The sequence below is a fragment of the Caloenas nicobarica genome, chromosome 5 (assembly GCF_036013445.1).
Source record: "Caloenas nicobarica isolate bCalNic1 chromosome 5, bCalNic1.hap1, whole genome shotgun sequence".
Lineage (NCBI taxonomy): Eukaryota > Metazoa > Chordata > Aves > Columbiformes > Columbidae > Caloenas > Caloenas nicobarica.
Window position 1 is genome coordinate 29,002,011 of NC_088249.1, and position 12,980 is coordinate 29,014,990.

Here is a 12,980-nt window from a genome sequence, read left to right on the forward strand (position 1 = left end):
ATTCACTGTTTATTTTACTTTTAGGTAAAATGATCCATTCTATGGTTGCTCACTTGGATGCAGTCACAAGTCTAGCTGTAGATCCTAATGGAATCTATTTAATGTCTGGAAGTAAGGGTTTTTTCATATTCTATATACTATAAAAATTTTGCATTTATGATGCACCGAAGTGTCTGACAAATCTAACTTTGTCTTTTTTCTTTTCTCTTTCTTTTTTTCTTTTTTCTTTTTTTTTCCTAAACAGGCCATGATTGTTCCATTAGGTTATGGAATTTGGACAGCAAGACATGTGTGCAAGAAATAACAGCTCATAGGAAAAAGCTGGATGAATCCATTTATGATGTAGCATTTCATCCATCAAAAGCATATATTGCCAGTGCAGGAGCTGATGCCCTTGCCAAAGTATTCGTGTGACACAGCAGAACAAACCTGCGTCATAACAGCAGGTCTGTTTGGACAAAAAAGAGGGAATGCGTCACTGCCATCAATGATAAGGTTACCAATAAGACACTACATCTGATCTGCCTGGGTAAAGGCTCTTGTGTGGGGCAGGTATAAGCTGGTGAAAAGCCACCACATCTTGAACAATGTCAGGCTCATTCATTTAACTGTAATTACTGTATTTGGGGGGTGGGGAGAAATACAAAAAAGAAAACCAGTATTTGTAGCCTTGACTGGATATGAACTGAGCGTATGTCTGTTCTTTAGGTGTCTTTAAGCAAACGTGGAGTCTGATCTTACAAAAGACTTTTATTTTGGACTCTGTGTGCTGCCTTAGGGTTAGGAATGTGGTGCTCTTGTGGGGGGAAGTGAGCTCCAAGAGTAGCTTTCTTTTCATCTCTTAGTAATCTTCTGTTTATCAGTTGAATGCCACAGATTCCCCTTTTAAACTTTTATTTTGCTTTAAAGAAAAGGAAATTTAACTTAAAATATTTTAGCATTAGTTGCACAAAATGTTTGGATAAAATTCTAGTTTTTATAAGTCTTTTTATATATTTAGCCTGTCACAACAGTGCTCAAGATTGTATTGATAATGTTTTTCTGCATTATAGAACCCTAAAACACAGAGATCTCACTGACCCGCTGCCGTGTAACCACACTCTTCCCTTCTTTTGCCTAATACCGCTCAGCTAAGTCCTTGCATAAGGATGCTAATTCATCATCATCGCATAACTGTCTTCATAAATAAAGGACTGTAAAATGTGTTCTGATGAAACACGGAGGGGTTAACACCCCCGAATGAACTCTTTAAAAAAAAAAAAAATTAATCTTGGCATCCTATCACTATGTGATATTTTGTACATCTTACTGTATTTACGAGTTTATTTATCAAGGATTACCCATCTTGCTAATGGCCTATTGTTATTTATTTCACTTTTTGTTGGTCTTTATATCCTTTTATGTAGTGTGTTCAAGGGCCCTGTATATCTATTATGGCACTCTTTGAACAGTCTAAAGTAGATGAGAAAATGGGACATTTGATAACTCTAAAGTTGCAAACCAAGAAATTATTTTTCCTCTGGTTAAGTACCTGGAATGGAGTTGAATCCAAACAACAATCTTGTTTCAGAACTTTCGGAGTGAAAATTATTTTTATTTGCATTTCAAATAGAATACAAAAGTAGTTGATTCAAGATTCATAAATCTGCTGTGTTTTGACAATAGTTATTCCCTGCTTTTATTTTATTTTCAGATGTGCTTCAGTTTATGGTGTAACTAAAGATTTTGTTTGTGTAATGCATGATTAATACAATAAAGTATTTTTTCTAGTCTTCCACAAAACTTTTCTGATCAGTTTGCGAGTTTTGATGAGTTTTGTAAGGTTTCTGTTTTACAAACTATGAATCAGCAAATTTTTAAGATTGTACCACATAGCAAAAGTACAGCTGTTGAAAAATAATGTATATAAAATGCATATAATAAATATTAAATGGTGTACCTGTATGTTACTGTTGGCTACATTATTTTGTGTTGCACAGTTTGAAAGTGTCATTCTACAAATTACTAAATTAGGTCTAAATTTTAGCAAAATGACCATTTGTTTATTATGCTTATAAGCTGCTTTTCTTTTGGAAAATTGTAATAGTTGTCTGGATGTCAACCAACTGTTCAGTTTCAAGCAGCAGTACCCACATATAAGAACATGTTTCCACAATATTTTAAAAAATTTTTACAAGACCAAGTTGAAAATTGCCAGTGTATTCTTAGAGCCTTTATAAGATGGAAATCACACTGTTTTTCACTCTGTATAGGAAGTGATTCTCAAGTAATTTAGGAGCCAGAAAGATACTATTCTTATTTCTAACTGCCACTGAATCATTGCGTTGAATTAAAAAAAAAATCATTTTAAATGCTTAAAATTTGACCGTGTGTCAAATGATATGTATTCACCTGGGTCCATTTCTTTGTAAGTCCTCCAATAAAGTGCAGGTCAATGTTGTGCTACTCTGTGATGAGTCACTTTCCTGAAAGTGTATCAGCAGAAACAGAATACCACAATATGAATCTTAGATTTTCGTGTCAAAGTATTATGTTTAGGTATAAATTACCTTCAGATGGAACATGTTCCTGTAAGTGGTTGTAACTGTATTGTTCCATGTAAGTTTCCAGTTTTGCAGTGAGAATGTATCTCATGCCATCTCATGTCAAGCAAATTAGATTTAAAAAAAAAAAAAAGGGAAAAAAGGTGCTCATGGTAGGCAGGATAATGCAGTTATATTCTGAAATTAATTTTGTTTTAGTAATGTTACATTGTTTGAAATATTGCAGTAAATTATAATTGTATAGAAATTCAAGAATTTTGTCCTTTATCATGAAGATTGAGGTGAGGCCTTTCAGTAACTGCTTGTAAGACACTAAGACTTTACTTTTGAAAGTAACATTCAGCTGATTTGCACTTTTTGTTCCTTCCAGTCTAAAGCATTCAACTAATCAACAGACAAGAGAGTATTTGAATTTTATTGGAAGTAATTTCATAATCGCCTTTTCTGAAGCCAAACATTGTTTCTGGCAGCTTTTCCAGACTGCTGCATTTTAATGCTTAAATGAAATGTGATTGTTTAATAAACATTGCCATGCATAACATTTACTTTTTTTTTGAATTATATTAAAATTGAAATGGTAAAACCAAAAATATTTGCTTATTTTCCTTAATTGAAATCTTAACAGTCATCTTAGTTCACTGTTCTATAGTGGATCAAATGCTGTAGTGAGGCTTCTGTTATTGAATATTGATAATAGTCTCTAATACAGTCTTAGTTTATTTGTTGTGGGACATAACGTGCTAAAAACCTTTTTTTTTTTTAATTTGTTTTTTAGAACAGAAGAGCTGTAGTACTGGTGATTGGGGAAAAAATGATAGTGCTGAAATAAATGTTTTCATTTAGCAAAACCACCTCAACTTATGAAAGGACCGATTTACTTCTCTTTTGTAAGAAAGACCCAAAGGACTTGGGCTCAGAACCTCCATGGAAAGATACCTAAATGTGTTTAATAATACGTTTAGCATTTAGGATATGATTGATGTTAACAGACTGATTCCCCATATTGCTTTTTGTTGTAGGAACTGTTTTAAGCAGATGATTGGTGAGTGTAGTCCAGCATCTTGTCTGCATAAATATCAAATACATCTGAAAAAGGGTGTAACAAGCCCTGATCAAGAACCTTCCCTAATTTAGAAATCCTAAGGAAGAATTTATTTGCCAGGAGATATTTGGTAGATTTTCCTAGTGGAAAAAACTCTGGGCTTGAGGATACCTTGTCAGAGGCTATCCATTTCTCTTATTCTATACTAATTGATATGTTTTAAAAATGCTAGCAGTCTCTGTCCTGGCATACTGTTGTTATGTGCTTCTCTAGCACTTCCCATCTCAAATCAGTGGAAAGCTTCTTGGTGTCACAGTGCTGACTGCTATTCCCTCTGGCTACTGTATCACATAAAACATGTCTCAAACAAATGCATCTCAGCAGAGCAACTGGTATTTTTGCAGAGAGGCTAAACACACGGATCAGATGGTCTACATGAATCCTGCTGGGAAAACGAGTGTAACTCTTCTCAGATAAGGTACACGGTATGAAAATATGACTGACTTTACCTTTTGCGTCTTGCTTTCACTGCAATGTATGTGTATATATATGTATTTATTTTTAATAACTTTTTTAAAAGAAAAAATACAAAAAGAGAAGGTGCCAGAATTATATTTAAATGCTACATCTGAAGTGAGCATGAATGGAAGTTTTGGTTCCATATTTAATACTTGCTGGGTTGGTGCTTGGAGAATACACATCCTTGAGTCCTATTCAGACTAAAGGGCTTATATTATTAGATTTTTTTCAAAATAAACAGTTCAGTCTACAAAACATTATAAATGTCATAAAAATACAGTACTTTGCTTTCTAATTTTAACATAAAACCAGTTTTTGACTGACTTAATAATGGAAAACAACGTGCTTTCTTTTTCGTCCTCCCTCTTACCTGGATATTTCAACGGCCCCCTCAAAGAGAAATAATCTAAACTTTCTGAAAGTGCGTGTATAGCAACAGAATACTTCCTTTTTTGAATACTTACAGATTTTAAGGAAGTTAATTTAACTCTGGTGGCATCCCTAGTAACAGAAAGGAGGCAATGTGAAGTAGCCTAGGTCATAAGGCTCTTGTTTTCAAGAATCATTGAGCCTCCAATTTCAGTGCTGTGAATATCTCTGCTACAGACAGTAAACTGAAAGTTGTTGATGTGTACTTTAACTACAGTTTGATTTCTTTAGCTGCACATCAAACTGAACAGATGTCAGACCTGTTCTTTTGTGATCTAGAACCTGATTAGGAGATCTTTAATTTTCTAATTATTAATTCCCATACATCTTGAATTTGGTATTTGCTAATATTTCCTCCTGGAAGGTCACATCCATTGGCCAACCCTCAGCCACCCTAGCACCCCAACAGTGTCTAGGAGCAGTGTGAGGGCATTGAATCTGGCAGTAGAAGAATTCTCACTTTGATTGTATGTAGTGCTATAATGTAACTGTCAGAGTAACACTAAATCTCTAGCATGCTGTCTTAACTGGAGGAGAGAGAATGGATTCCTACAAGCATATGGCTCCACTTCCGTTCTCTGCTGGGAACCTAAGCTATTGATGGTTGTTAGCTATTGGCCTCTAGCAAATAGCAAGTAGCAACTTTAGCCATTTAATATCTTTATAGGCAAACAACATACACAGCTGTCTTCAGTTACATGGAGAGTATCTGTAGTGTTCTGTTACATAAATCTTACCAGTGCTGTGAGACTTTTGATGCTCTCATTTTAAATTGGTTCAAATTAGTGGATTTATTACAGAATTTTAAACTTTCTAAACTAAAGGATCAGTGCTGTGAATTTATTTATATATACATATTTGTAAAACTGGGGCTACAGGTAGGAGTTTAATAATGGCCTTGTCCTAGCTGTGTGGGTTAAAGGCTGTCTCCTTTAAACTGAGTATTACTGGGAGCTGTATCTATTTTAGCAAGGTTCAAAAGTATTGATACTGCCCTATTCTTTACAAATGGCATTAACCCTTTGAAAAGTGATGGTCTTTCAAATAGAAATAAAGAGAACAAATAAAGATAACACTAGCTTGTAGAATTGTTCATTTCTATCACAGAAGATATGCAGTGAGATTTATAACCTCTTAAGGTGAAATGCTCCATTCTACTCAGAGTACAGGACCCCTTAGAATAAATATTTCACTTGGTGATCAAGGAGTATTTGCTTTTGGGATGTCTTTGACTTGGATGTTTTGGAGACCCTTTAGCCTGAAGGGAGAATACCGCCATGAGAGGATGAGTTGCAGCTCTATCCTCAGGTTCCTTTCTGGCAATAAATATGATTGGCTATGTGACCATTTTTTTTTTAAGCTGGTTTCAAAGAGGAGGTTTTTGTAGCTGAACATTTTTGATAGTATTTTAAAGATTTTTAATTCTATTCAGTCTTAAGCGTTCATTAGTGCTAGCTGACTGACTTCCTTCTCCCATCTGCTTTTGTCTCTCAACTCAGCTTTTCTTGAAATCTCCAGAGGCTTTGAGAAACCTGTAGAGGGAAAGAGTAGCTCATATAAACGTTAGGTCATGAGTCCATGTGTTATTTACAGCCGCCTGTGTCCATTTGAACTCTGGAGCTGAGAAGATGACTTTATAAGCTGGGTGCACGGAGGTGTGTGTCCCACCTGCTGGGCCTGGGGCAGAGCTGAGGGGGCTCAGCTGGTGGTGCCAGTGGCGTAGGCCGTAGTGGCCGATCCCGAGTGGAGACAGAGCATCTGGAGGAGTCCAGCAGCAAGCTGTGAGGAGGCAGGCTGGGAGACACCTTGCCGCCCCTGCCTGCAGCCGTGTCGGCGGAAAGGGAGAGCTGCTCACTGTCCGCTGTTGGTCACATACCCCTGAGGTGTTTCCTGAGGCTTCGCCCTGGCCTCCACCTGTGCCTGGACTTGCTGTGTGAGTGCTGGGAGCTGATACTTCTCCTCTGGCCGGTGGCCTGGGGCCATCCTGGTGAGTCTGGAGCTGGGCAGGGGGATACAACCGACACTTAGCCTGAGAGCTGCTGGGTTTTGCTCATGAACGGCCACTGGCCAAGGGGATGTGTGTTTTCCATCATGAAAGGAGAGCTGGCCAAGGGGTCCTGTGCTTTTTGTGACTGTCTGGTGACAGGCCTCATTGGCTTTTTTAAGCAGACTTTTTTCCTATTGTTTCAGGTGCCTTTCTTCTCCAGTTGCTCTTTCGTACCTTGGAATGGATGGATTTCTCGTTCTTGAGGTTTTGGGGTTTTTTTTTTTTAGTTAATATGTGGGTTTTTTCTTTTCAAATAGGAGGATTTTCTGAGGAAAAAGCTTCTAATTTGAAATGGGACATCTTGCGTCTTATCACTGGTCAGACTTCTAATTCAGTGGGAATAAAGAGCCCGTGCATGGTGCAGAAGTAATGTCTTCCTTCCCCGAAATCTCAGCAATGGCTGGGAGGGAAACAAAATCTCAAATTCTTGAGCTCTCTTGGGGAAACACCCTGCGTGCAGCAGGCAGGGAGGCACAGGGGAGGGTCTGGGGCTGCCGCTGCTGTGGCTCAGCTGGGGAGAAGCAGGAGTCAGATGCTGTAGACACTGCAGCAGGAGATTCCAAAGGGAATCTCTGCAAGGTCCGGGCAGACACTCTGCACGCGGGGACAGCACCTTGAGGTCTGTGTCATGGCTCCGGTTTGTGTGCCTGGTGCTTTTGGTAGACTGGTCGGTAGCCACAGGTTTGCCATGGATTGCCTTGCCTGGAGTTTTCCTGCGTTACTTAGAAGTACCATTGCATCTTAATGACAGCAAATCTTTTAAAATGCTTTTTAATGCCACTTAATTACTAGGGTAATTGTTTACAAAACAGGAGCTGAATTTTAGCTTCCTGAATTAGTGCTTTGACTTTTTTGTCTTTGATAACCCAGGTGACTGATTCTGCCAGTCTCAGTAAGTGAAGTTTTCTGTTAAGATGATTTAGCTAACAGTTGCCCTACGGAAGAAATATTTTCCTCAGTTTGAGTGATCTAGTACATGACAGTTTCCATGGTGCATATGCATTACATTCTGTCAAACTTTTTGGTTTTGGCAGATATTTGGACTTAAAGAGGCAACTGATTGTGGTCACTTTCTTTTCATTGTGTGTGTTAGTCTAGTCTCTGTTTAGATTTGAGCAGATCAGACCATTGGGCAGTAAAGTCCTTGTTGATGCATTAGGTACCAGCATGCTGTGCCAGACAGTTCTGTTTCTAAACTGGCTCCTAGTCCTCACCAGAATCAGTTCAACAGGACCAAGTTGTGTACCTCACCTCACTTAGAATATTTAGATGGGAGAAAGCTGTTGTCTCCCCATTTTCCTTTTCTGAGCAAGTAGTATTGATATGTTATTAAAATACCTAGGGTAAGTCTCAGAGAGTTGCAGAAACTAAGTAATTGTGAATTTGGGTTGGATTTTTAAAAGGGCTATTTTAATAGTATAGTTTGATTTGAAACTTACTAACTTAGCGCTACTTTTACATTTTTTGTAAGTAATTTTTGTTTTCCCATCTAATTAAAATTATTCTCCTAAACATTGCCAGTCTTTTTCTCAGTCTTTTGACTCGTTGTTGTCTCTAACTTGTATTCTTTGGCAGAGAATTGTTTATCATATTTGTAATCTGATCACATACACCAGGGCAGAAAAATAGCTCTTATCCCTTTGCTTACATTCTACCATACTGTGATTGCTGGTAAGTAGCAAAGGCCATGTCTGACCTCAGTGAAGGCTGGAAAAGTTTACTTAGCGTTTGCAAGGAAAAACAGCTTTGCAGGATTCTCATGCCCGTGTCTTAGGAACTGGTCCAGTGTGAAGTTCATCTGTAGGTTCAGCTGGACCCTGAGGCTGAGGGTGTGTTCAGACCAGCAGCACCTGGTTTCCAGGAGGGTGCCCCTGGCCTGAGGTTTGGTGGCTTGAAAGCTGGGCAGCGACGCTACCCGTTCCTTTTGGCTGTAGTAAACACACTGGCCAGAGCATCGCTGCTTCCCTTCGTCACCCTGGGGTGGCCGGAGTTCAGCTGACCCTGCTAGTGTTTGCAGACAACTGCTCTGGGTGTAGAATGTGAAGAAAAGTACTAAGGACACAGTATTCATTTTTATGTAGACTCAGATGAATGTGAATAAATTTTAGGGTAACAAAACAATAAATACCCTTCAGGTAATGAAAGTGGCTTATGATCAAAGATACTTCACTAACCAAACTTGATGGTTTGAAAGGAAAGGAAATTTTGATCCTAATGAGATTAAATTTAAACTAGGCATTTGCTTCAAAGCAGTGATTAAGACCTTGGATTTGATCATAGACATCACATTTTCAGGACCTATTCTTACTTCAGCTGAAGTCAGAGGCAAAATTCCTGTTGAAGCCAAAGAGGGCAAAAGAATGTGTTCTCTGGTTGATAGACATATATAAATAGAAAGTTATACTAAAATCATAAATAGTTTAGTGGAAGTTTCCATATATTTGGTGTCTTTATTTGGATGACGGTTCACCACAAGCTATTCCAACACGTTCTGCTTCAGCTTCTCAAGAAAACCATTTTGTTTACTGTCCCAGGTCCAAACCAAAGCCAGTCAGTAAGATTTTTTGATTGATTTTATTAGGCTGGGGATCTAAGCCTCTAGTTTCCATGCGGTTTGTTTAAGATACAAGTTGATCTTCTTTGACAATGTGCTCAGGCCTTCTGTGGAACTTGCGTGCAACAGAGTTTTCTGTGATTTTTGTGGCTTTGATGGTTTCTGGAGCTGACTCACCCTTCAGCCTAATGAAATGAAGGAAAGTGCTGACAAAACTGATGGAGCTAGGTAGTGATATTGAGAGTTGCCCCATTAGAAATATGGCTTAAAAGCAAGCCATAAGATCTTGTCACCACTTTTCTTATTCAGAACAGAGGAGATGAAAATATAATACCTGTATTGTACGGGGCCATACTTGATAGAAGAGAAGGCTTATGTGATGATACTGGTACAAATCACAAATAGAAGTAATTAAGAACATTTATGGGAGAAACTAGTGTTCTGCTGAAACCATACTACTTCATATGTGCCAGAAAAACACTCCCGTTCTTCTTCCTCTCTTCCCACCTCAAAATTACTTTGTAAGTTGTAGACAATTATAGTCATTAGCTTTTGATGCAAGTGGTTTTTTGGGTGATTACTACATAGCTCTTCTTTATCGGCATTGCTTTTGAAAGGCAAGGTAAATACTTCTAAAGTGATTATTTTATCTTAAGAATGTTAGGATGCTCTTACTTTTGTATCTTTCGTGTTCCTTGCTGGTTCATTTGTGTGAGATGTAAAATCTGAAGCAGAATCAGAAATCCTGGCCTGAGTTTTCTTCCAGCACTGAGAAAAGCAGGCTGCCAATGACAGAGGAACCTCTGCGCTTCTTTCAGTTATAAAATAGCCTATGAGTAAAGGATTCACCCAGGAAATGTAAGGAAGAGATTTAGTTTCTTGATTGGTCGTCTTGGCAGTGAATGATTCCAGTGCTCAGGCCTGGCTGTAGATTGCAGTCCTTACTGGAAGTTACCATGGCACAAAAAGTAATTTCAGTTTATTTAAGACAGGAAATTAATAGAACTTTGTACATTTAAGTTGCTGTGGGAGCTCCACTGGGAAGGATGGGTTTTGGACTGCGTTAACTATTTAGCGTAAAATTCAGAAACAACTTTGGGAGTTGCAGTAAGTACCTAAACCACTAAGCTTAGAATCTTTTATTCTTTTCTGAGTGAAGGAACCTTGATTTTTTTTTTTATTTATGTGCAGTGGTATGTCATCAGCATTTGGATTGCAAATCCCCCCAAGCCGTGTGAGTCTGTTCAGGAAACAGGGCTTAGAGAATCACAGAATGGTTTGGGTTGGAAGGAACCTTTTAAATACCATCTAGTCCATCTCCCTTGCCATGGTTTTCATCAGCCTGACTAGAGAACAGAATTTATCCACTGCAGGACATATTCTCGATTGACACTCCTAATACCTGTGGCAGTATTCTCAAATGGAGTTTGCACAAGTGAGAGTAGCTGGAGCTCTCTTCACACTCTTCGTACTGTTTGGTCCAGCAGCATAAAACTTTTTACCCAAACAAGAGCACCTAATCATGTCTGCTACCCTCTGCCATGCTGTTCTTCCGCCAAACTTACCTTCTACTTATAGCACAATCCACATCCTTTCCACCCTGGCTCTGTATCTCACCAGGTCTCAATCCTTTTATCCATACGCCACTGATGTTTTTTCCAGATCAAAATTGTGCTCACAAATGCTTGCTGACACATAAACTGTGTATATTTGAAAAAATATTTTCTGTACCCACTTCCTACCTCAGTGTAATTTGGCTGTATGAAAGGTGCGAGTAACATGGCATCACTGTTCCTGTGAAATGGAAATATTTGGACGTTTAGCTCTGCAGGTTTCAGTGTCCCAGAGATCCAGACCTGCTTTTTCCTTGGTGAGCGAATAACATGAGTAAAGCTGCTTCCTCCTTTGCAACAGTAAAAAGAAAGTGGGTGGGAAAATGTGATTCTGCTAGCCAGCATGTGATTTATGTTCAGAAGATTCAACTAGCATCATACCTAGTACGAACAGTGACTAAAATTTTTATATTGACTTATTTAAATTAAAATATTTGTATAAGTAGTATCCTTGCTATTTGAGGATGACTTAGGACTTTTTTCATTTGCAAATTGAGATTTAAGATAATACAGACAGGAAGCATCACATGCAACTTACTCAAGATATACTATGTGAGGTTCATCATAAGAAGACTTTTATATTACAGGGTATTAAAACAGATAGCAGCAATCCCAGTTTTCTTGCGATATATATTTCTATAAAAAGTTTAAAAACTAAATGAATTAAACTTTTGGACAAAGTTGATATTGTATATGAATTTATACAGCAATAGCTGAATACTCTTATCTATAAACACATAACAAAATTAAGGATAAAAATTAATAGAAAAATACAAGGCATCTTTGCCATTCATGTTTAGTGTAATATATAGCCAGTCATAAGTTATTAAAAAATGCACAACAAAAGCCTGATGAATACAATCCCTTCTGTGCCACTCCGTAACTACTACAAATTTTACAATCATCAATAGTGGGGCTGGTGGGGAAGAAAAAAGGGAAACCCTAGATTGATAGGGAAAGTGCTGGTTTGTTTTCTACTATTAATATATATTTTACTTGCAAAAACCTTTATTTTCTAAAGAATACTTGATAAGAACTCAGTGAATATTGCATCATTTTAACCACACACATATAGGTATAAATATATCAATACATTACTAAGTATGTAATCAAATGAAAGCCTTTTTTTCAAGAAAACCATTAATCTTCAGAGAACCTTACACATCTGTAAAGATATCTTTACTAGCACAGAAAGCTGTTATTCTGTGAGCTAGTGAATCCCACTTACACATCTGCCCACTCTCTTCTAGCCATGTAATCTGATATAAACCAGTTAGGTTTCAAGGTTTGAGATGATACCTTTGGATTTGAATTTGAATGCTTTCAGTTCCCAATGTGTGGTTCAATTTAATCTCTTTGCCCAAGATTCCTGCCTCTGTCTAGCCAATAACAACTTTCAAAATTCAAGACAGTACTAGGCAGTAGACAGGAAAAAAATCTGGTTAACAGATGTATTAGGAATATCACTGTTGACTTGAGTGGTGTGGGAAGCAGTAGTATCAGCTAGTATGTTAGGATCCAGATCCTCAAAAAGAACTACTGTGCCTTAAGTACCTTTCAAAATCTGTGCCAAAAGAACCAAACTACATAGATCCACAGAAATCTGCGGTTAGAAGTTAAAAGTCTTTTCATGTAAACTTCGCCAACCAGATGGCAATATCATTCACAATAGCAAAACTTCAATTAGTAAAAATAGACTGTTAAGCTACAATCTGTCATATCTTTCCTTAAACTGCCTGGCAATAATGGATGTTGCACAACTGAAGTACAGAAAGTACTGCACGCTATCAGCAGAACTCCTTGAAAAGATACAGAATCATAAGCTACAGAAGGCTTATAGAAGACGGTACTGTGTATTTAAAATTCTACTATTTTTAACTCATAAGAAGACATCTAGCAAGTGACAGCAAAAATGTCAGAGCTGTATTGTTTCCTCTGCTGATATCTGATAGCCTTAAGTGCACAATATGCATAGCTTTAAAATTTGGGATACTATATACGTATTGAAAATAATAGCTGTTGGCCACTTTCTGCATTCCAGTATTATGTATTATACTTCTAAACAAGCTCACGAGAATCCTTGACCAACTACAAAACCAAAAAGTAGCCCTTCCTCTCCCCTTGCATTAAGATAGTATATATAAGAATAAAACATCTGTACTTCAGAGAGACGGTTTCAGTTTCATGATTTTTGGTTTCAAAGTAGTAATATCCAACAGACGATTCTTTTGCT

General features: G+C 37.7%; 1 protein-coding gene across 5 annotated transcripts in view; it reads left to right on the forward strand.

Annotated features, from left to right (window-relative positions):
- STRN3 (striatin 3) overlaps nucleotides 1-3,074 on the forward strand; it is a 67,444-nt gene extending 64,370 nt beyond the window's left edge. For 4 of the 5 annotated variants that reach the window (XM_065635109.1, XM_065635106.1, XM_065635110.1 and 1 more), the window contains 2 exons: nucleotides 25-111; nucleotides 245-3,074. In XM_065635109.1, the coding sequence (XP_065491181.1) occupies nucleotides 25-111; nucleotides 245-414 (257 nt within the window). In that variant the 3' untranslated portion in view covers nucleotides 415-3,074. The remainder of the gene's footprint in view (nucleotides 1-24; nucleotides 112-244) is intronic. The other variant, XM_065635107.1, reaches the window with a different exon arrangement.
- The last annotated feature ends 9,906 nt before the right edge of the window (nucleotides 3,075-12,980 follow it).